General features: G+C 49.6%; 1 protein-coding gene across 1 annotated transcript; it reads right to left on the minus strand.

The window, feature by feature from the left end:
- Positions 1-7,218: 7,218 nt before the first annotated feature.
- On the minus strand, positions 7,219-22,459 carry SEC13 (SEC13 homolog, nuclear pore and COPII coat complex component). The gene is made up of 9 exons (XM_001509045.6): positions 22,331-22,459; positions 19,619-19,663; positions 17,903-18,018; positions 15,571-15,722; positions 15,160-15,293; positions 13,618-13,751; positions 12,963-13,086; positions 10,187-10,333; positions 7,219-7,801 (listed from the first exon to the last, which is right to left on the minus strand). Exons 1-9 carry the CDS (start codon positions 22,331-22,333, stop codon positions 7,691-7,693), a joined length of 966 nt encoding a protein of 321 aa, XP_001509095.2. The 5' UTR covers positions 22,334-22,459; the 3' UTR covers positions 7,219-7,690.
- Between the last annotated feature and the right edge of the window lie 1,406 nt (positions 22,460-23,865).

Consider the following 23,865-nt stretch of genomic DNA (forward strand, 5'->3'; position numbering starts at 1 on the left):
TCACTTAATCTTTCTGTACCTTCACGGCATAGTGGGAAGCAGCCTGGCACAGTGGATAGAACACGGGCCTGCGGATAAGAAGGTCATGGGTTCTAATCCTGGCTCCACCTCTTGTCTGTTGTATGACCTTGGACAAGTCTCTTCACTTCTCTAGGCCTCAGTTACATCATCTGTAAAATGGGGATTGAGACGGTGAGCCCCTCGTGGGACAGGGACTGTGTCCAACCCGATTTGCTTGTATCATTCATTTATTCATTCAGTCAAATTTGAGCACTTACTGTGTGCAGGGCACTGTACTAAGCACTGGGCAGAGTACAATACAACAATAAACAGTTACAGTATCCACCCAGCACTTACAACATTACCTGGCACGTCATAAGCGCTTAACAAATACCACAATAACAATTATTAGTATTATTTCTTCATCTGTAAAATGGGGATTTAATACCTGTTCTCCCTCCTATTTAGATTGTGAGCACCGTGTGAGACAGGAAGTGTGCCTGACCTTGTTAACTTGTATCTACCCCAGAGCTGTGCACCAAATCTCACAGCACCAGGATGAGGGGCTACCCCCTGAAAGTTGAACGTGGCTGGTTCAAAACAAACAAAAGGAAACATTTCTTCCCATGGTGGAAAGTAAACATAAGGAAATTAACAACAGGAAATTGGCCAGGGAGAAAATGTCAGCAGCCTTAACAGGAGTTTGGCTAAATTCACAGATGAGCAATTCAAAATGGGTTACTAGGGGAAAAGCTAGAGATGTTAGCAGGTTCATCCCAAACAATTATGACAGATGTTAATGTGATAGAGAAGCAACGTGGCCTAGTGGGTAGAGCATGAGCCTGGAAATCAGAAGAACCTGGGCTCTGATCCCAGCTCTGCCACTTGCCTGCTGGGTGATCACTGGCAAGTCACTTCACTTCTCTGGGCCTCAGTTACCTCATCTGGAAAAAGGGGATTAAGACTGTGAGCCCCATGTGGGATATGGATTGGGTCTAACCTGATTAACTTGTATCTACCCCAGCACTTAGTACAGTGCCTGGCACATGGTAAGCATGTAACAAATACCAAAAAAAAAAAAAATAGGGTGGAATAGGGTGGCCATTTCTCAGCTTAATGCCAGAAAATATGATTGACTGACTGTAAATTCATTCTGGGCAGGGAATGGGTCTGTTATATTGTACTCTCCCAAGCGCTTAGTACAGTGCTCGACACACAATAAGTGCTCAATACATATGATTGATTGATTGATTGATTGAATGGATGGATGATCAACAATCTGGCTTTCTACAAGTCTGTCCCCCCCCATCAAGTACCACTACAGTACCGGCGGCTTCTATGTCCAGTATTTTTATTTTTAAACACCCAGCCTTCTTCCACGTCTTCTCTGGGTGCCAAATCCCATAGCTAGGGGGTGGGGCAACCATTACGCAGTAATTGCTCGTAACTAATGATATCACTTGGGTTCTCATGAGGGTGCGTATCAGGATGGAGAGGTAGCGGCAGATCTGTGAAACAATACAGAGAAAGAATTGGCGGGATCTAGGATGACTGAATGCGGGAGATAAACGAGAAAGGAGATGTTGTTGGTAGTCATGGAAAACTTAGGAAGAGGCAAAGGTGGAAAGGTGGGAAGTTTAATTTTGGCCAGATTGTTTAAATTACCCGTGCCTCATCCGAACAGAGATGTCCAGAAGGCAGGAGGAATTACAATATTGTAGAGTTGGTAAGAGGTCAGGGTTGGAGAGAGTCATCTGAGAGTCATCTGCACAGAAGTGGTAGTTGAAACCACGTGAGTGGGTGAGCTCACAAGAAAGCGATTATTCATTCAGTAGTATTTATTGAGCGCTTACTATGTGCAGAGCACTGCACTAGACACTTGGAATGTACAATTCGGCAACAGAGACAATCCCTGCCCAATGATGGGCTTACAGTCTAATCGATTAGTAAATGAAAAGAATAGAGAATCTAGATCTGAGTTTTGGAGGGCACTCACAATTAAAAGGTGAGAAGGACAGCAAAGGGAACTGAGAAGGAGCAGCTGGAGAAGTCAGAGAAAACCAGGAGCGGTGGTGAGGTGCACTCTGTTCGTAGGGCCGATGGTGAAAATATCCAGGGTTCCTGTGAAGGCCAGAAGAAATGACTGAAAGTAGGGTGGCCACTGACAGCATCTGCAGCCACCGCAAGTGTTTTTGCCAGCCCGGAATTAATCAGTGGTATTTACTGAGCACTTACGGTGTGCAGAACAAGACTAAGCACTTGGGGAAGTACAACACAGAGTTGGTAAACAAGTTCCCTGCCCACAGTGAGGTTACGGTCTAGAGGACTACAGTCTAGAGGACAGTCTAGAACAGGAAGACATCACACCACGCATATATGCAGGTTACGTGGCGCAACCCCCATCCCTTGGCTCCAGAGCAATTGTGTTCTTCTCTCGGGTCCCTCCTATAACTAAGAGTACCACTTCTAAAACTTCAGGACCCAGTAGCAGGCACAGAGGTTGGGGGAGGCAGAGGAAAGTGAAAATAAAAATGTCAGACATAAGGACAGCCAGGGCCATATCTCTACCAAGCAGGTCCGCTGAAAACCCACAAAAATGGCTACCTTAAATGACAAGTAGTAGGAACGTGCAATAGAGAACCCTTGCTTAAAGAACTACATTTCCCAGAAGGCAAAGCGTCTAGGGTTGGGAGCCATTTTGATTTGACAGGCAGGTGGAGCACTTGAAATGGTGGAACCCCAGCTTCATGACTAGCTGTTTCACTTGCTCTGCTGCTCTTGGGGTTTTTTTTCTGCCGGTGGTCTAAGTTTTGCTTTTCTGTTCTGCTGCTCTCCAGTTTCTCTCTATGCCCACATCCTGCAGTCTGGGCAAAGATCTTACCAGGTGTAGGGTGGCAAGGCATCTGGTTTTCATATCGGGCATTCTGGGTTTCGGCTGGTTTGCTGCCTGTCTCGTAAAAATATGGCAGCAGATGCCTTTATGCCTTGCGTTTTTATTTTCGGTATCCAGCCTCCTGTTGACAAGTTCCACGGCTTGGACGCTGGGCTTGTGTACAGAGAGAGCGGAGAGGGGCATGAGTAGCTTCTAGAGGAAATATGGGGGTCAGGGATCCCCCTGGAGAAATGCTTAAGGTTTGGGGTAGGGATTATCTCTATCTGTTGCCGAATAGTACTTTCCAAGCGCTTAGTACAGTGCTCTGCACACAGTAAGCGCTCAATAAATACGATTGAATGAATGAATGGGCAAACTCAGTGTACTTTTTCAAAATGGACTGACTGGTGTCATTCGTTAAGCCACGTGCATCTCCTGTGTCCAGTATTTTTGAGAAGATATCCTAGAGCTAGGTTCTAGACAGGGGAGTATACTCCGTGGAAACCCTAGTTAGATAATCAATCAATGGTATTGATTGAGTGCTTACTGTTTGCAGAGCACTGTACTGAGCACTTGGGAGAGTACAGTACAACAGAATTCACAGACAAGTCCCCTGCCCATAATGAGCTAGAAACGTCATGCTTTGGGGAAACCGGTTTGTTAAGTTATAGGAATTTTTATGCTAGGGGTTTAACCCTCTCCTCCGGGTATACTTTGAAATTGAACTCCTTTGTGTATAACAGTTATGAGTGTTTGGGAACGTACAGCAGAACCCGGCGGATTGCTCTGAGGCCCTTCTCCCAACATCCCTCTCAGATGATAGTAATAATAATAATAATCATGGTACTTGTTAAGCACTTACTAATAATTATGGTATTTGTTATGCGCTTCCTATGGGCCAAGCACCATTCTAAGCGCTGGGGTAGATACAGGGTCATCAGGTTGTCCCACATGGGGCTCCCAGTCTTAATCCCCATTTTCCAGATGAGGTGACTGAGGCACAGAGAAGTTAAGTAACTTCCCCGAGGTCACACAGCAGACACATGGTGGAGCCGGAATTCGAACCCAGGTCCTTCTGACTACCAGACCTATCCACTAGGCCACGCTGCTTCTCAGTGTGATTTAAGTAGGGCTTTGAAGGCGCGGAGAGTGGCGGTCTGTCGGATACAAGAGAGGGGGGAGGGAGTTCCAGGCCAGAGGGAGGATAGCTTAGTGGCAAGAGCGCGGGCTTGGGAGTCGGAGGTCGTGGGTTCTAATTCCACCTCCGCCACTTGTCAGCTGTGTGACTTTGGGCAGGTCATCTGAGGAGCTGGGATTAGAACCCAGATCCTCTGACTCCCAGCCCCGCACTCTTTCCACTAGGCCATGCTGCTTCTGTGGATTGGTTATTCTAAGAGATCAGATTTGGAATGTACGAGTCAGGGGTCACTCCGGCCCTTGTCTCCTCGCATGACCGTGGTAATTTGCATGCCTTTTGAGCCTTAGTAATGATAATAATAATTGCGGCGTTATGTGCTCTGTTCAGTGTCTGGCACCTAGTAAGCTACAAGATAATCAAGCAGATGGGACACAATCCCTGTCCCGTATGGGAGGAAAGAGTAGGTTTTTATTCCCATTTTTACCGATGAGGAAATGCTGGCCCGGAGAAATGAAATGACTGATCTAAGGTCACACAGCACGTGGCGGATCAGGATTGGAATCCAAGTCCCCTGACGCCCAGGCCTGGGTCTTTTTCATTAGGCCGCCCTGCTTGAATGAATGAATGAATTCTTTCGGCCTTTCTTTCTGGGTTTGTGAGTGGTGCACTTTGCTGTGGGCCCTCTAGTGGCAGAAGTGCACAATAGCAAGCACTTAAATACTTCTGCTTTGCTTTGCTGCGGAACCCCCCTAAAAAAGGTTCATTCATTCAGTGGTATTTATAGGGCGCTTACTATGTGCAGAGCACTGTACTAAGCGCTTGGAATGGACAATTCGGCAACAGATAGAGACGATCCCTGCCCAACTAAGGGCTCACCAGACACGGTCCACTGAGCCACATGGAAGTTTTCTGGGGCGGGAAATGTTCAGGGACACCACTTCGGTCTCCCTTCCCATTCCAGGTAAGCAGTGTATCTCTAAATTAGGGCTTCTCCAACACCCACGGTAATAATGTGGCCTCATCGGTGATTCATAACAATAATGATGAAGAATGATGGTATTTGTTAAGCTCTTTCTGTGTGCCGAGCACTGTTTTGAGCGCTGGGGGAGATACAAGCTAGTCAGGTTGCCCCAGGTGGGGCTCAGTCTTCATCCCTGTTCTACCCGATGAGGTCACTGAGGCCCAGAGAAGTGAAGTGACTTAAGTCACACAGCAGACACCTGGCGGAGCCAGAATTAGAACCCACGACCTCATTTACGCTACATTCTCCTCTGACGCCCCAGTGCTGCAGAGACAAGTCCCATTCCCAGCACATGGTGAGCACGCCCTGCGTCACATAGTGACTTAAGGGGGCTTTTAGATCTGCCACTATGCCCTGTGCCTGGAACAGCCTGCCTCGATGCCACTTCGACTTATGGTTTGCAACTAAGGACTTGTCTGCCTAGAGCAGTGGATATAGTCTGAGGACACCCGCCTCCGACAACTTCTTCTCTTTTCTTGGCTTCCAGGTCTTTGTTGACTCTGTTGCTTATTTTGGTTTGCAATCCACCGTACCGTCGTTTCTCATCCGTCTACCCCCTCTTAAGATCGTGAGCCCCAAGGGGGACAGGGATCCTGTCTGATCGGTTTTATTTGTATCTAACCCTCGGCTTAATAAATAATATAACTAACTGAGCAGCAGTAATAATAATAATAATGTTGGTATTTGTTAAGCGCTTACTATGTGCCGAGCACTGTTCTAAGCGCTGGGGTAGACACAGGGGAATCAGGTTGTCCCATGTGGGGCTCACAGTCTTCATCCCCATTTTACAGATGAGGGAACTGAGGCACAGAGAAGTGAAGTGACTTGCCCACAGTCACACAGCTGAGAAGTGGCAGAGGTGGGCGTCGAACCCATGACCTCTGCCTCCCAAGCCGGGGCTGCTTCCACTGAGCCATGCTGCTTCTTATATGTGGTGTGGGTATAGCGTTGAAAGCGTGGACCTGGGAGTCAGGGGACCCGGGTTTTAATTCCTGCTCTGCTGCTTGTCTGCTGTGTGATCTAGGACCAGTCACTTCACTTCTCCATGACTTTGTTTCTTCATCAGTGAAACGGGGATTAAATCCTCCTCCTGCCTGAACTGGGAGCCCCCTATGGGACGGGAACTGCGTCCAGCCTATCTTGTGTCTTTCCCAATGCTTAGTACAGCACCTGGCACATAGCAAGCGCCTAATACTGCTGAAAAACTAAAGCAAAAAACCGGCGGGCACTTGAGCGTGGCTCCTGTGGCCTAAGAGGTCTCCACCCAACCTTCGGTGTTAGAGCGGAGCCAGGGTAAGAGCCAAAAGAGCAATGTGCTTTTAGCTCCCTGGTTTTCTCTCTTACTCCCCTCCCCCTTTGTCAAGATCTTCCGTGCAATCAGCTCTGGTCCAGAGGATGTCGACACCAGGCACTCGGGTAAGCCGGCCCCTCCTAGAGTGACCACCAAGGCCTGCAAATGGCCTAGCTCTGGTGGCCAAAGCCGCCAAGTCCCTTTCTGGTATCATGTGAGAACTCTGAAGGGGCTGACTAAGATGAGACCCCTCTCGGCGTACCCCCCCCACAGCCCACGGGCGCAGGACTCACTGCCTCTGTTGACTCTGACGGGCTCTGCACCAGACCATCAGGACAACTAGCAATGGCAGCTACACCTGGTGATAATTTCCCTTACTTCTGCTGCTACTCTACTCTCAGTACATCTGTGGGTCTCCCTGTGTTCAAGTCTGAATGACTCAAGAACGTTGCATTGTACCCTACACCAAGGTCTCAGGACCGTGTTCCACCCACAGCAAGCGCTCCATAAAGAGCACTGATTGATTGGGTCATTTGCCCAAATGCATGTGACTGAGGCAAGAGCAGTGATGGGGTGGGGTGGGGGGAGGGAGGGGTGTCTCCGAGGGGGACAATCCATTCGCTCAAGGCCATTTTCACCACCGGGAGGTAGAACTGCAGGAGGGTGAAGGATGGAGTGGAATGGAGAAGTGGGTGGGGCAAAACCCGGCCAGGAGCCCAGCTAGTGGGTAGAAAGTATACTTCTAAGATGTCTCACGGTAATGGAAAACTAGCCCCAAAGAGCTCAAGAACCAAAGTGTAACCCAGCTCAAATCACGGTCCTCTGCAGCAATATTTTTGGCAATGTGCAGGGAGGACTTTCCCGTGTTAAGAGTCAAGATTAAGGAGATGGCAGCAGACCTTTAATAAACATTACTTTATTTAATTTTTGTTGAAACTCCAAATTTGAAAAACCAAAGAAATTCCATAATTCCTTTATTTCTGGCCCCAGCGTATTCTGAATCTATCAGGCTCACATTGTTAAATGAACATTCCCTGATTGAACATTCCCTGATCCCTCAATGACACTGAAGCCAAAATGCAGAATGAAAACCCGTGTTCTAGCAGGAGCGGGAGACATTTTTTTTTTCTTCGTGAGCATTTTCAACCAGCCAAGGGCAATTTATCAATACTGTGGTTGCATCTGTAATAGTTATTCATGGAAAAGCAAGATTGGATTTGGAAGTGACTTATTTGCCTTCCCAGTTCAGAGGAAATGTTTCATCATCTGAAAGGGGGCATTACAAGTAATATAAATCATAGTTATGGGTAGCCATCTAGCTGCTGCCTTGGACTGCTCGGCTCTCTGCTCCGAGTGGCTTCTGATCTGTCACTGCTCGTTCTGCTGGCCATCTGTGATAGCAGACACCGCGCCTTGGCCCTTGTTGACATCGCTGATGCACATCCACTGTCCATCTACAGATTCCTTCCAAAGAGTGACCTGGAAGCACAGAATTCAGCTGTCAGACAACAATAGAGGCATTCGGGACTAACCTAGCCCTGTCTTTCAGGGGTTTTCTACCTCTTCCTTCTCTTGGAAGGAAAACTAAGCGCTCCGTGGGCCCTGGAACGCATGCTTGAGGGCCATCGTGGAATCTCCTGCTTTGGGGATGGCTACCGACGGGGCGGGTAGAGGTGCCGACCTCTTTGAAAGCAGAGACTCTATGATGGAATGACTGAAGGTAAATTCTTCTGGAGCAACTGGGAATCACTGCTCAAGAATGCTCTCCCCTGAATCCTGCCTTCAAAGTGTCTTCTACTTGGAACCAGCTGAATGTGGTCGCTAAATTCCACTACTTGGGCAACGCAGAACGACAGCTGATCTGAAATGAAACATCTGCAGGGTCAATCGTTGGCCAATTCCAAACACTGTTGGCAAAAACCCAAATTTAACCCATTGACTAACTCAATCTTCAAACTGTCCTCCCCACTCCCTCGGGGGATTCTCTGCCCCAAGCGGAGCTCCCGGAGTTAGTTGGCAGGGCCAGGATTAATAGCCACAGCCCCAGAATTTTCAAAACTGGTGTTTAATCCCTGAGTCACCCTGGCATCCCCCTGATTAAAACCCCTAAAGTGACTCATGGGAAACTCAGAGGCTGATTTCTCTGAATTCCATTCCCTCTTTTAATTCACATTTCCCTCCCTCCCATCCCTGACCTGGAGGACCCAGGGGAGACTGTGTTGATTCTAAGCCTGATCTAAAGTAGATGCAAACATACAGGACAGCTCCAGACTGACACATCCAGAATGGGAAGCAGCGTGGCCTACTGGAGAGGGCATGGGCCTGAGAGCCGGAAGAACCAGGGTTCCAATACTGGCGCCACTACTTCTCTGCTGGGTGACCTTGGGCAAGTCACTTCACTTCTCTGGGCCTCAATTTCCTCAAATGGAAAATGGGGATACCCATTCTCCCTACTTAGACTGTAAGCCCCATGCGGGACAGAGACTGTGTCTGACCTAGTTAACTTGTACCTACCCCAGCACTTAGAATAGCGTTTGACACACAGAAAGAGCGTAACAGGTACTTTAAAAAAAAAAAAAAAAGCTAGACCACAATTGAATTGACTTTCAGAGTGAACAAAATTGGATACTGGGTGAATTAATTAATTTTGGTATTTAAGTGCTTACTATGTGCCAAGCACTGTTCTAAGCACTAAGATAGATACATCGTTATCAGTTTAGACACCGTCCCTCTCCCGCATGGAGCTCACACTCTAGGTAGGGCGAGTGGGATTTAATCTCCATTTTATAGATGAGGAAACTGAGGCATAGGGAAATTCAGTGATTTGTCCAAGGTCCCACAGCAGACCAGTCGTCCAGTGGTGGAGGCAGGATTAGAACCCAAGTCCTCTGACTCCCAGGCCCGTGCTCTTTCCACTAGGTCACGCTGCTTCTCTGAAGCAGGCAGAAAAGTTGTGTTGCCCTGTTGAAATATTTTATGTATGGTTCCAGGTCTAATTTTACTTGCCTAGCCCTATTTCTTGCGTTAAAGGGGGCAGATTGTATTTTTCTAGCAGATTCCCCAAAATGGAAGCCTTATACTAAACTCTTCGGTACTGCTGATTCTGAAAGACACACACAACACTGTTCTTTTTACACACCTGGCTTCTGAGCTTTGAAAATGGGTCTAACGACTTAGGATAGTTCTCCTTCGCCACCCCCCCCCCCCCCCATCCCAGCCCCAGTTTTTAAAACTTTCCATTTCAGCGTAGAAAAGATTCTTCCTACACTTCTCCCTTTTGAGCTACATCGTATGCTTGGGGGCAGGAATCAAATACACTAAATCTATTTTTTCTCCCAGCAGGTTACGGCTGGTGCTCAAACACTACTGCTTGATACATGATTGATCGAGCGAATGAATGATTTTTCTGAAGCTTGGTTGCGGAGAAGCAGCGCGCGTGGCTTAGGGGAAAGAGCGCGGGCTTGGGCGTCTGAGGTCATGGGTTCTAATCCCGGCTCCGCCATTTGTCAGCTGTGTGACTCTGGGCAAGTCACTTAACTTTTCTGTGCCTCAGTTACCTCATCTGGAAAATGGGGATTAAGACTGGGAGCCCCAACTGGACAACCTGATCACCTTATATAGAACGGTGCTTGGCACATAGTAAGCACTTAACAAATACCATCATCATCATCATCATCATCATCTGGCCCTCTAATGGCCACAATGAAAATAATCTGCAAATGGGGAAAACTCGCTTCAAACATGCTCTCCCATCTCCCCCGCACCGCGCCCCGACCCCCCCACACCTCGACACACACCAGAGGTAACAGGCAAGGCTGATGGGCCAATCGGCCAGCACTGGCACCTCGGGGGGGGAACACTTACTTTATTATCCCCTCCAGAGACGGCCAGGATGTTGGCCGTGATGGACCAGCTCACGTGCCACACCACGTCATTGAATTTGTGCAGCAGTTTGGGGTTCCACGTGCTTCCGGAGGCCTCGTCGCAGGTCCAGATGAACACTCGGCCATCCTGGGAGGAAATGCACACATCCATCCATCAGCCACAGCGGAGCCCGGGGACGGCTGAAAGAGTTGGAACCCTGGGACTCAGCTACTGACGGTCAAATGGAAGCCAGCCATTGGGCGAGCACCTGGGTTTGTTGTTTCCCTGTCAGCCCCGTCAGTGGGGACCTTTGATATTTTTCATTAGGGGCGGCGGAATATTGATTTGTCTAGATGAACAGAGAGAAATCAGTTTGCTTGTCCAATACTTCTCACCCGCAAAAAAACCCTCCACTAGCTCATCATTTAGATCAAGCGTAACTTCTCTTTAACAGCTTCAAGCCCTCACATCCCACAACGCTTCATCCAGCCTACGTGACCTCTCACGCCTTCTCCCATTGCCCTGGTCAATCTTCTTCTCAGCCTCTTCTCTTTCTCTCACTCTACGTGCTTTTTCACAGACCATCGCGGGCACCTGCTAATCTTCACCATAAAGTTTTCACAGCTCATCTTCTCTATAGAGATTTTCCTGACCCCCCCAAGCACACGGCCTTCCACATTTCGTAGAAAGAAAACACGTGACGGAGAGAGAGGAAAAAAAATGACTTATGTCATTATGCCAGTTGTGGGCAGTGAGCGTATCTACCAACTCTGTTGAATTGTACTCTTCCAAGCACTTTGGTACAGTGCCCTGCACACAGTAAGTGCTCAATAAACACCACTGATTATGTCTATTTACCTCGTTTACAATAGAAAGGAGAGCCTGTGTCTCCTGTATGGCCTCACCTACGGTGGATGTTTTAATATAGCAATATTAACCAAGAAGCAGCATGGCCTAGTGGAAAGAGCACGGGCCTGGGGGGTCGGAGGACCTGCGTTCTAATCTAGCCTCTGCCAACTGCTTGCTGTGTGACCTTGGGCAAGCCACTTAACTTCCCCTGTGCCTCAGTTTCCTCACCGTAAAATGGGGATTAAACAGCTGTTCTCCTTCCCACGTGAGCCCATTGCGGGACAGGGACTGTGTCCGACCTAATTAACTTGTGCCTACCCTGGCGTTTATGACGGTGTTTGAAACATAAGAAGCGCTTAACAAATACCACACAAAAATATTGAGCAGTAGGGAGCAGAAGGGCAGCAAGCAGAGCCAACCTCCTCTCTCTGTCTTCTTTTTAATCTGACTTCCTCAGCATTCAATACAGTGCTCTGCATTCAGTAAGCGCTCAACACTTTTACTATTACGGCTACTACTCTGGCTTGGCACGGGGCTCCTGGGGAAGTGGGGTTGCCCTGCCCTATGAATTTGGGCTAACACGGAGAAGAGGATGATCAGATCTTAAATTCATCTTTCATACGTCCCGCTCTTTTGCTATGTGCAGCTGGCACCTGCATTACCAACCCCCCTGAAGATGCCAATATTTTGTACAATAATCTACAAATAATGCACAAATTGGCCCCAGGTAACAAGAGGCTAGGGTCCTCCCCGTAGCCCGACTCAAAATATGGGGGTTTCTGGGGAATCGGGGTTGCCCCGGTCCTGGCTTTCTGGCTGGTGTGGTGGAGCGAGGGCTTTTAACTTTTTGCATCCTTCTCCTTCACTATCTACTGCTTCCTCCACATCGTACCGCACCGCTCTGCTCTGAGCACCGTGTGATAAGGTTCACCGCCCAGAGTTTATGGCGTCCCTCGTGGCACACGGACCGACCAGGTGTGAAATCGTTCACACGGGACCGGGTAGGATCGTATGGCCTGAAGAAGGATGGCTGGTGTTCTGGAGATGTCTCTCCTTTATCAGATTGGTGCCTGACTCGGGGGTGGTTCTGTGGTCAGATCAAAGTTGGGTGGGACCCTTCAAATCTGCCACAGGAACTCTGGTGACGCTGTCCCCCTGAAAAGACTGCCCTTGCCTTGCTCCGATGCCCTTCCTTGGTTCCCGACTCCAGTCTGCCTAGCTGTGCGGAAGAAAACTGTATTTTGTGGGTGTCGTTTCGTTCGGGAATTTTTTTCCTTTGGTTGGGGTTTTTCTTGCCCCATTTTTTTTTTTCTTTTTTGCGAGAAAGCGGCAAAGACCCCCTTAACCTTACTAAGCCGATCTGAGCCTTGTACTCAGTGATAGCGCAAGGCCGCCTGCTGCTGTCAGAGATATCCTGTTCCGTAACCACCGACTGCACCTGCTCTACCAGCCACTCACTACACGATGGACGCCGCTGGGCATGAAGCGGCGGGGGGAGACGAGACCAAGACAGCGTGGCTGGCACAGCACAAACCATCACCACTGGAGCGAAAATGACTCAGGGGCAAGTTCTGCTAGCAGCGGCAGGACGTACCTTTCCCCTTGTGACCACTGGGGCCTAAGCCCTGCTCACGCAAACGATGAGGGGCCAGAAAAAGTGCACTGCTGTATTCTCATGTGCAGAGTGCCAGGGATTCTCTCTCCAAGACCCGCTGATGGATGCAGTCTCGCCACTGGCAAGTTCATCTTCAAAACAAAGGAAAACTCAACTCCGAACTGAGGCGTAACAATCCATCTGGTTCAGCTACGGGGCCTGAACAGCAACCTGGGAGGACAACCCTCTGGTGCTTCAAAGACAGTCTCACCAAAGCTTTCCAAAACCAATCTACCACAAGAGTAACAACCTACTCACAAGGCAGCAGCTTACCTGGGAGCAACTGGCAATGGTGCTTGTTGGCAGGCCTATGGAGGGAGCCCAGGCAACATCCCGGACCCAGTCACTGTGAGCCTCCAGTTTCTGATCTTCCTTCCACTGGCCATCCTCCTCCTCTCTAATGGGATGGTGAGAAGCCAGTGAGAGCAGCACACAGCAAAATCTGCCTACCTTACATCTCCCCACAAGGCCATTTCGTTCCTCCCTATGAAGGTTAATTGCTTCAGACGCCTGAGTAACGTGCGCTTTCCTTTCCCTGAAGAATCTCAGCCTGAACTCTAGAGACCACCTTGGGATCACTCTCTCAGCTTCTTCAGGCCCAAACTTCCAATAATCTATTCAACACCTCCACAGGTTTCCTTCCGAGCGCATTCCAGACCCTGCTCCCCTAGAGCAAGAACATAAGCATTCAGATCCTGGCGGAATCGAAGCTGGAAATTAACCAGTAGAGAGGGAGTATCGGGAACTCAAATACCACAGGAGAGACTGAGAGGGAGGGGCTTCTTATTCAGCACAAGAGATGGAGAGTGAAAGCGCTTCAAGCATTTAGTACAGCGAATGGCAGTCAGGAGGTGCTCAGTAAATACCGTTAATTGATCGAGATGCCAGAGCCAGTCTATTCTGTGACAGAGAAAACAAAGGCACTTACTTCCACAGCTTGATCAGATTGTCACAGCCACCTGATGCAAACTTCTTGATGAAATGTGGCTTGTGTCCGGACGGCTGGTCTACCAGGCTACCGGGGATAACAGCAGGTGCCCAGCTGACAGCATTGCAGCCAATCTGGGTGAGGAGGAAGCCAAGATGTTACCTGAAACTTCTGCCATTAAAATACAATTGTTCTAGGAACAAGAGGCCAGTCAAGGGCCCCCCTTGAACCTCAGGACTTTATCCCATCATGCTTGGCCGTGCCACCTGAATGATCAACCTAGCGCCACTGGGGTTTTCCTGAACAGACTGCTCAGCAAAGCATCGTCATCGTCGTGATGACAAGAGTAACCGTGGCAGTCTGTTAAGCTCTTTCTCCGTGCCAAGCACTGAACTAAGTGCAGAGGAGATACAAGATAATCAGGTTGGACACGGTCCCTGTCCCACATGGGGTTCCCTGCCTAAGGTGAAGAGAGAGAAGTGTTTAATTCCCATTTTACAGATGAGGAAACTGAGGTGCAGAGAAGTTAAGAGGACTTGCCAAAGGTCACACAGTAGGCAGGTAGGGGAGCTGGGATTAGAACCCAGGTCCCCTGATGTCCAGGCCCAGGCTATTTCCACTAGGCCACGCTGCTTCTCAAAATGAGCAGGAGATTTGCCTCTGCTGGGGCTTAAAATTCTCTGAGGCATTTTGTGGGGGAGAAAATGTGAGTTGTCAGTGAGAAAACGCCATTCACCCACTTTAACCTCTAAAAAGAGAGAATAATCTCTGGGTTTGAAGTCACAGGAAATGTCCATAAACAAATGTATGACAGGGCACCCAGCTTGATTTTGCTAGCGAATAAGCCGAGACGTAAGATTAAACTGGACACAACAACCGAGAACCAAGACAGAAATGTCTCCATCGAAAAACAGACTGTGGAGGGGCTTGGGATTTGTCTAATGGTGCTGACGACTTGACGGGAATGAAAGACAGACTCCCAGGAGGTCACATTTGCAGAGGGAACCATGAGCAGGAGACAAATCTAAGCCTCTCGCTGGATATCTGTTAGACATCTCTGTGCGTCGGGAACCAGACGTGCTGCTTGCTTTTTCTTTCGCGACATACACGATGTCTTCTTCCCCATTTCCATCTTGATGCCAAATGACTAAGGAAGGAGGACTCAATTTGAATCTCGAGACTGTACCTCGCTGTGGGCAGGGAACGGGTCTACCAACTGCTGTACTGTACTCTCCCAAGCGCTTAGTACAGTGCTCTGCACAGACTAAGAGCTCAGTAAATACCATCGATCGATTGACTGCCTCAGATTAACCCAGGGAGTTAGTAGCAGGGTGGGGAGTGATAGTTTAGGCTCCCAGGCTTGCATGGTTCTGGGATTCAGTCAGTCAGCCACTTCCCTGAGCCTTAGTTTCTCCAGCTTTACAACAGGGAAATCACACCATCCGCCCGCAACTGTCACCGGGATTTGGGAGACTCAAAGCGAACAACTAACCGAGCAGCCCGAGTCCCTTGCGAGCAAAATCGCCAAGGACCGCTACTTACGGTGTGAGCATTGCTGATCTTTTTGATTTCCCACTGTCCCTCGCCGGTGTAACTCAGCAGCGAGATGGCCCCATCGGAGCTGCCACAAGCAAGGATCAACCCATAGTCATGTGGGGCCCAGCATACAGAGTTCACTGGTGGAGGAAGGGGCACGGAGAGGTAAATAAATAAACAACGTTTGAATCTAGAAGGACAAAATGCAAGGCTGGGTACCAGGCTCGCAAGAGCTGCATCGGGAAAGGCCCGTTTAGGCAGAATTGAGGAGAAGTGGAGAGGAAAGGGAGACAGACAAGCAAAATCTGGGAGAGTAGCCTGAGAAAGAGTGATCGTCCCGGGCTACAAATTTCCCAATTACAAGGATTTTTGAGAAGAGCCCTTTCCCAGGTGTGGTAAGGCCAAAGAACGGTGTACCTGAAGAGTCATGTCCCGTATACTCATAAGTCTTTTCCCAAGTGCCATTTTCTTCCTTCCATATAATGACCTTCCGGTCATAAGAACAGGAAGATAAGACGTTTCCATACATTGGGTGAGCCCAGGCTACTTGCCACACAGGGCCTTCGTGACTATAAAAAAAGAACATTAGTTGGAAAAAGCATAAAGAAACAGTATAAGACAAACTTCCAAAGAACATTTACATTTTGCTCAAGGAAATTCTGTCGTCCTAAATCAACAGACCTTAAACTTGCTAACGGCCTACAAACAACGCACTTGCTAACGGACGCTTGGCTGTGTCACCCTCAGGCCCACAGCACTTAGGTTCATATCTTTATATCCTACTCTTTCCCCTACCTGTAATTGATTTGAACGTCCATCTCCCCCATAAGATGTAAACTCCCTACAGGCGGGGATCGCATCTTGTCTTGTCTTACGCTGTCGAGTCGTCTCCGACCCAGAGCAACTCCATGGACACACCTCTTCCACAACGCCCTGCTCTCCACCTGCAATCGTTCCGGCAGTGTATCCTTCCGGGCAGTAAACTTGAGTCTTCTGCCTCCACTCTCTCCCGCTCCGCTGCAGCCCAGCACAGGGGAGTTTTGACTTGTAGCAGATGGCCTTCCCCTCGCTAGCCACTGGCCAAGCTAGGAATGGAATGGATAGGCCTCTCCCCTACCGAGACCAGTAGAGTACTGGAAACTCTCCAGATGCGATCCTGAGCGGGGGGAAATCGCATCTACCGACTCTCATTTTATTGTACTTTCCCGAGAGGTTGGTAGAGTGCTCTGTACACAGTAAGCGCTCAATAAATACTACCGATTGATTGATAATGAAACAGCCGACAGGAACCAGGGCTTAGCTCGGGCACAGGGGGATGTTGGGAGGGCGGAATGGCACTCCGCCGAGTCCTCCGCCGGCTTTTTCCCAGATCTCAGGTTGCTGTGCGGTGCAATGCAGAGGGCACATAGACTCGGCGGGGGCACTGGGAGGAGTTGTTCCTTCCCAGCTGGAGGCAAAAGTCACCCGGAATAAAGCGCAGCACCGGCTGGAGGAATCCCGAAGTCACGGGCTTTGCTGCTTTGGCTACCCAGCTTCTACTTCTGCTAATTCACTGAAACTGGCCGGGGGGGGGGGGGGGGGGGGGAACCAGTGTCTATCTGTCCTCCTCCCAACACTTGTCTCTCTGAATTACTTCACCGAGAGCTCTCGGCTCCCAATCGGCACCCCTTCCATCCCCGGCACCCGACTCTCCCATTTAATGACGGTCAAGGCTGGGATGTGGTGGAGGGCGGTGGGAGGGAGTAGAGCTGGACGCTGCACCCCGACTCAGGCCCACGGGAACGAGGGCACCACCTCTACCAACAGGGCCGGCCCGGTGGCACAAAGCCGACTTTCCCTGACTTTTCACCGCAACCCAGCCAGCAGATGACCCGATGGTCTTCTACCTACCCCAGCGCTTAGCACGGTGCTTGGCACACATTATTAATAATAATAATAATAATATTGTTGTTGTTGTGGTTGTTATATGAAAAAGAGACACGGGGCGCCCAGACTGCAGTTTGGCCACCCCTGGAATAGAATCTCTGTCAATTTGAATTTCAACTCTGTGATTCAGTTCTCCCTTCTGGGTGCCACTGCAGCCTCACTATGAGATTGAGGCACAGTTGTCTCACTGGCTCAGTTGTCTCCTCGCCTCTAAAAGGAGACCCTGGCAGGCGGTAAGCTCCTTGCGGGCAGGGAACGTGTCCATCGACTCCGTACTCTCCCAAGTGCTTAGTACAGTGCACTGTACACAGTAAGCGCTCTCAATAAATACCACTGATTAACTGATTGGAGGAGAAAGGGTGCTATGATTGTCTAGCCCTTTTCTCCGAGGGCCTTCACGCTGTCCGGGGAAAAACAGGACTTCAGCTAAACACTGAAAAAGGCTGAGGAACGTTGGGGCTTCACTCTCTTCTCTGGAGAAGGCATTCATTATTTCTCTTGCCCCCAGGCTTGGGTTCCATTTTCGAAAATCTCTCCTCCTCATCACCAGGAGGAAAAACATTCACTACGCACCCACAGCGGATACACCATTGTACTACACGTTGAGAAAGTCCCAAGTTTAGGTTGCGAGCCCCTGGTGACCGTGCTCAAAATGATGCCCGTGTGCCTTTCCTAACGCCCACCACGATGATTCACACTTTGTAAGCATTTAATAAATAACAGTGAACGACCGAGAGAGAGAAGGTCTTTTTTTGCGTGAGAGGGTTTAAACGGTAAAGTTCCTGGTCTCGGACCTCTTTCTGGTGTCTGCTGGCATACTCACCCCCTCAGATCAGCGATGAGGATCTGCCCTCCGTTCCGCACATCAAATATTTTGACGGATCTATCTGATGAGCAGGTGGCCAATCGGGTGCCATAGTAGTCCATCTGAGCATCATGCTGAAAAGGGAACAGAAAACTTCGAGCAACACAATTCGTAGTACTCACGCCTAAGTCTGATGAATCGAAGTCAAAGATTGCATTTACATGAAGCAAGCATATTTTGAGGAAGGGAGAAATCAGTTTCTACCCCGGGGCAAAATTAAACCAGCAATCGTATTCGCTGAGTGCAGAGCACGGTACCAAGCACTTGGGAGAGGTCAACAGAGTTAGGATCCCTGTTCTCAAGCAAGGGGGGCAGGGAATAAAACAGTTAGGAGGAAGCAAAACATAAGGTACGTACATAACTGCAACAGGGTGCACCTCGGTGCTTATGTGGCGCTCACGTGTTCAAACGGCAATTGGGAGGATTTAAGGTGGGGAGATTGGTCGGTAATCAGTAACGTTTATCGAGCACCCACTTGGGGTGGCGCGTTGTGCCAGGGGCTTGGAAAGTCCAGGATAAAGAAGCAACACCTTCGCTGCCCACGGAGAGTTCACCCTCTAACAGGGTAGGCAAACTCGGGTGTCAAAATATCTCCGTAGTCCTAAGGGGGTATATAGATCAGTCCGTAAGTGCTGGGGTGGGCTGAGAAGATAATATGGCTCAGAGTGCCAAGAAAACCATCAGGAAGACCCTGTGGGAGGAGGTGGGATTTTAGGAGAGCTCTGTGGGGAGAGTCGAAAATGACGTTTAGTTAGAAGGTTGGTTTAGAAGTAACGACGACAGCGATTTGGGGAAAAGCAGGTGATGAGCGCATATGGGTACGGTGGGACCATATGTCGGAGAGCCTCGACGCCAACTGCGAGGAGCTTTCGTTTGATCCCGAGAGACGTGGGAAGCCAGTGGAGGGTTTTGAGGAGCGAAGAGCTGTAGGCTGAGCAATGCTTCGGGGAGATAATCTGTGTGGCATTTCGTACAGGGTTTTGTAAGTAGCTGGTGCTCATGAAGTAGTGCTGAATAAATGGTATGTGTGAACTTGCCACTTGCAGGTACTGCCATTCCAACCAAAAGATACAGAGTATGTGGCAATGATTCTGTGGGTAAAGTCCACCTTTCCGCGATAGGCTGGAAAACTAAAAACTGCCAACAGCAATAGGGAAGGCGAAATCTCTACCGTATACCAAGGCCACAGAATCAAATTCCGGTGGCATTTCTAGAGGGAATGTGGCTCAGGGGAAGACAAGTGGCTTAGTGGAAAGAACACGGGCTGGGGAGTCAGAGGCGGTGGGTCTAATCCCGGCTCCGCCACTTGTCAGCTGTGTGACTCTGGGCAAGTCATTTCACTTCTCTGTGCCTCAGTTACCTCATCTGTAAAATGGGGATTAAAACTGTGAGCCCCAAGTGGAACAACCTGATAGCCTTCGATCCCTTCCCAGCGCTTAGAACAGTGATTGGCACATTGTAAGCGCTTAACCAATACCATCATTATTAGGACAGGATCAGTGTATTTTTCTTGTCTACAGACTAGAGTTGGTCTGATTTTTAAAAGCTCAAAACAAGCACTTTGACTCAGGAAATAACAACATAATCTGCATGGTTAAAAACAAAAATGGCGATTACATATTTTAAAAATTCACTTTTACAAATATTTAAGCAATCAATGGAGCGCATACTTACAATCATGTCCTCATGGGAGGTGTCCACCGTGTTAATTACTGACACCTAAAACCAAAGAGGATGCAGTTCAACTAATGGGAGCCATAAACCAGAAAGAGAAGACTTCTTTTAATGCAATTTTTTCATTAAAACTTGGCCATTCCCTTTCACCTAAGAGTTCCAACCTCTCCTGCACAATTCACCCCCTCCCTCCTGCCTTGAACTCCCTTCCCTTCAGAGAAGCAGCGTGGCTCACTGGAAAGAGCACGGGCTTTGGAGTCAGAGGTCATGGGTTCAAACCCCGGCTCTACCACTTGTCAGCTGTGTGACTTTGGGCAAGTCACTTAACTTCTCGGTGCCTCAGTTACCTCATCTGTAAAATGGGGATTAAGACTGTGAGCCCCACGTGGGACAACCTGATTCCCCTGTGTCTACCCCAGCGCTTAGAACAGTGCTCGGCACATAGTAAGCGCTTAACAAATACCAACATTATTATTATTATTTATTATTCCCCCTTCGTATCTGCTAGTCTACGCCCTCCCCATCCTCAAAGCCCTACTGAAATCACATCTCCTCCGGGCAGTCTTCCCTGACTAATCTCTCTACTCCCCACCCTATTCTCCCTGTCTCGTCAGTCACCTATTCTCCTAAATCCATACCCGGGAAGCACTTAGGTACTTACCCACCCTCAGCACTTATGTAGATCTCCTTAGAGATCCCCTTCCTGTATTTTATTTTCACGTCTGACTCCTCTGCTAAGCTTTAAGCTCCTCGAGGTCAGGGATCCTGTCTACTTACTCTTTGTACTGTCCCGAGTGCTTACTACAGTGCTCTGCACACAATAAGCACTCAGTAAACACAATTGATCGATCCGTTGATAAACATGTGTGCATTTTTGAATGAGGTCTTCCTGCAGCAGAAAGAAATTCAGAATCCTGTAGCATTTTCTGTATAAGGCAGTTTACCTTCAGGATCTTGGGCCAAATTGCCTCGCTGCTGCTAAGTGGCGTACCCTCAACTGGGATTCTGTACGCCTAAAGCCCTCTACCTAGATCTTATGTGTTGTACTCTCCTGAGCACTTAGAACATGCTCTGCACACAGCAGATGCTCAGTAAATACCGCTGATCGATTGATCTGGCTGCACCACAAGTGGCTATCGAGCAATCACATTTACTGAGCACCTACTGTGTGAAAGCACTGTACTAAGCACTCTTCCCACCTTCAAGGCCTTACTGAAGGCACATCTCCTCCGAGAGTCCTTCCCCAAGCCCTCCTTTTCTTTGCGTGGCTCAGTAGAAAGAGCCCAGGTTTAGGAGTAAGAGGTCACAGGTTCTAATCCCAGCTCTGCCACCTGTCAGCTGTGTGACTTTGGGCAAGTCACTTCACTTCTCAGTGCCTCAGTGACCTCATCTGTAAAATGGGGATTAAGACTGTGCACCCCACGTGGGACAACCCGACTTCCTTGTATCTCCCCCAGCCCTTAGAACAGTGCTCGGCACATAGTAAGCACTTAACAAATACCAACATCATTATCCTTATTATTGTCTCCCACTCCCTTCTGCGTCGCCTTGACTCGCTCTCTTTCTTTATTCATCACTCCTGCCAGCCCTAAAGCACTCACGTACATAGCTGTATATCTGTATTCTTATTTATTTATAGTAATGTCTGTCTCCCCCTCCCCACTTGAGGTTCACTGTGGGAGGGGAATGGGTCTGTGATATTGTACTCTCCCAAGCGCTCGGTGCAGTGCTCTGCACACAGCAAATGCTCGATAAAAACAAGTGACCCACTGAGCAGTCAGGGAGAGTACAAAAGAAGTAAACCACAGAGCCCTTGCTCTCGAGTTTACAATCTGACCGGGAAGACAAGGCGATACAAATTATTTGTCAAAAATGAACTAAACCTCAATCTATCTGTGAAGCGCCTTTAGGATCCTTCGGGATGGCGTAATTGCTTAACTGAACTCTTTACCTGAGATGAAAAAGCGAAGAATGATTTGGAATTTCGACTCTTACGGCGTCTATTTCCGTTTTTCCTGACGATGCCCATTTTATTCGGGGTTAAAACCGAGCACTACACCCAGTCGTCCCCTACTTAACTTTTTCCATCACCCGACATTTCCAATCCGCAGAGCTCCGTATGAACACACTGTGATCTCTGAGCTCCTCATTACGAGCCCGGCCTCCCGTTAGGGCCGATTCAGCCCATCCCACCTCAAGGAACTTCGGCGCTAAGGTACGACTAACGAGATGGCACTTGGGCGTTTCAGCCCGGTCTCTATCTACGGCTGCAGAGGTGGAAGTGCGGGCGGTGCAATTTCGATCCAAAGGGCACCCCAGCCCGCCCGAGGGGCGCTGGGGACGTGGCAGCCGGTTCCACGCCAGCATCGAGGGCCTCTCTTTAGTCAGACAACCCCGAGGGACTCCTCCCCTCGCCCCCGGCACGGATTCACTGCCCCCCTCAACCACCCCGAGGCCTTAGAGCCCCAGTGGGCTTTGAGGAGGGAGCGAGGACGCCCCCCCCCCCACAAGGGGACGACTGAATGAATGAAGGCTGGGGAGGGAGAGGAGGAGGAGGTGGGTGGCCGGGAGAGAGTGGCGGCAAAGGGGATCGGGGAAGGCCCTTTCTCCTCCCCGGGATCCCGTGCGTGGACGGACTCCTCAACTAGGGACGCCGCCTCTCCTCTCCCTCCTCCCCCCGCGGCCGCTCAGTCCCGGGCTGCTTTTTCTCACCATGGCGGCGGCGGAGACTCCGGTTCCGGGGCAGAATACGGCGGCAACGATGGCAGCGGCAGCTCTGGGCTCGGACGTGGCAGCTCCGACGGCGGCGGTGGCCCGGCCCGATCACTTCCGCCATCGGCGTCACGGAGTCCGCCCCGCCCTTGGCTCCGTCACTGAAACGACCCCGCCCGGCAACGAGCCCTCCTCACATCAAGGTTCCGCCTATTCTAGGTCCCCCGCATGCCCCGGTCGATCGAGGCGATTTACGGAGCGCTTCCCGCGTGCAGAGCGCTGTACTAAGCGCCGGGCAGAGTACACTACGACAGGCGGCAGACTCGTCCCCCGCCCTCAACGGCCCCTAGATCGGTGGTTCCCCAAAGGGGTGGAAGAGCTCTGGACCGGGAGCTCGTCGTGGTCACGGAACCGTCACCATTGTAGTCATGATGGCATTTGTCAAGCCCTTACTATGTTATTATCATTATGGTATTTGTTAAGCGCTTATATGTGCCGGCCACTCTACTAAGCTCTGGGGTGGTTACAAGCAAATGAGGTTGGACCCTGTCCCTGTCCCACGTGGGGCTCACAGTCTCCATCCCCATTTAGAGAAGCAGCGTGGCCCAGTGGAAAGAGGTCGGGCTTGGGCGTCAGAGGTCAGGGATTCGAATCCCGACTCTGCCACTTGGCAGCTGCGTGACTGTGGGCAAGTCACTTAACTTCTCGGTGCCTCAGGTACCTCGGCTGGAAAATGGGAATGAAGACAGTAAACCTCACGTGGGAAAACCCGATTACCCTGTATCTACCCCAGTGCTTAAAACAGTGCTCTGCACATAGTAAGCGCTTAACAAATACCAAAATACCATTTTATAGACGAGGTGACTGAGGCCCAGAGAAGTGAAGTGACTTGCCCAAGGTCACACGGCAGACAAGTGACAGAGTCGGGATTAGAACCCATGACCTTCTGACTTCCAAGCCCGTGCTCCATCCACCACACCTTGCCGCTTCCCTCCAGCGCTCAGTACGGTGCTCTGCCCACAGGAAGCGCTTAATAATTCGATTGAACGAAGGGGTGTCAATCGTTGTAGGGGGAGCTGACCGACAAGCAAACACAGACGTTTAAGATAGTTAAAACTGTTGAAACAGTTAAAAACTGTCTTCGTCAGAACCTGACAGATGCGCCCTAACACTGCCCTTTTTGAATACATCCGGGTGACCTTTTTCTCAGCTCCCAGTATTCCCTAAATTCCACTTCCCCTTAAACTTTAGCCAGAGTCACATCAAAGAATTTGAAGAGGTGGTTCAGTGTCCCCTTCTGTTCTCCATCTACACCCACTCCCTTGGAGAACTAATAATAATAATGTTGGTATTTGTTAAGCGCTTACTATGTGCAGAGCACTGTTCTAAGCGCTGGGGTAGACACAGGGGAATCAGGTTGTCCCACGTGGGGCTCACAGTCTTCATCCCCATTTTACAGATGAGGTAACTGAGGCACAGAGAAGTTAAGTGACTTGCCCACAGTCACACAGCTGACAAGTGGCAGAGCCAGGAAC

Source organism: Ornithorhynchus anatinus, chromosome X1 (assembly GCF_004115215.2).
Source record: "Ornithorhynchus anatinus isolate Pmale09 chromosome X1, mOrnAna1.pri.v4, whole genome shotgun sequence".
Lineage (NCBI taxonomy): Eukaryota > Metazoa > Chordata > Mammalia > Monotremata > Ornithorhynchidae > Ornithorhynchus > Ornithorhynchus anatinus.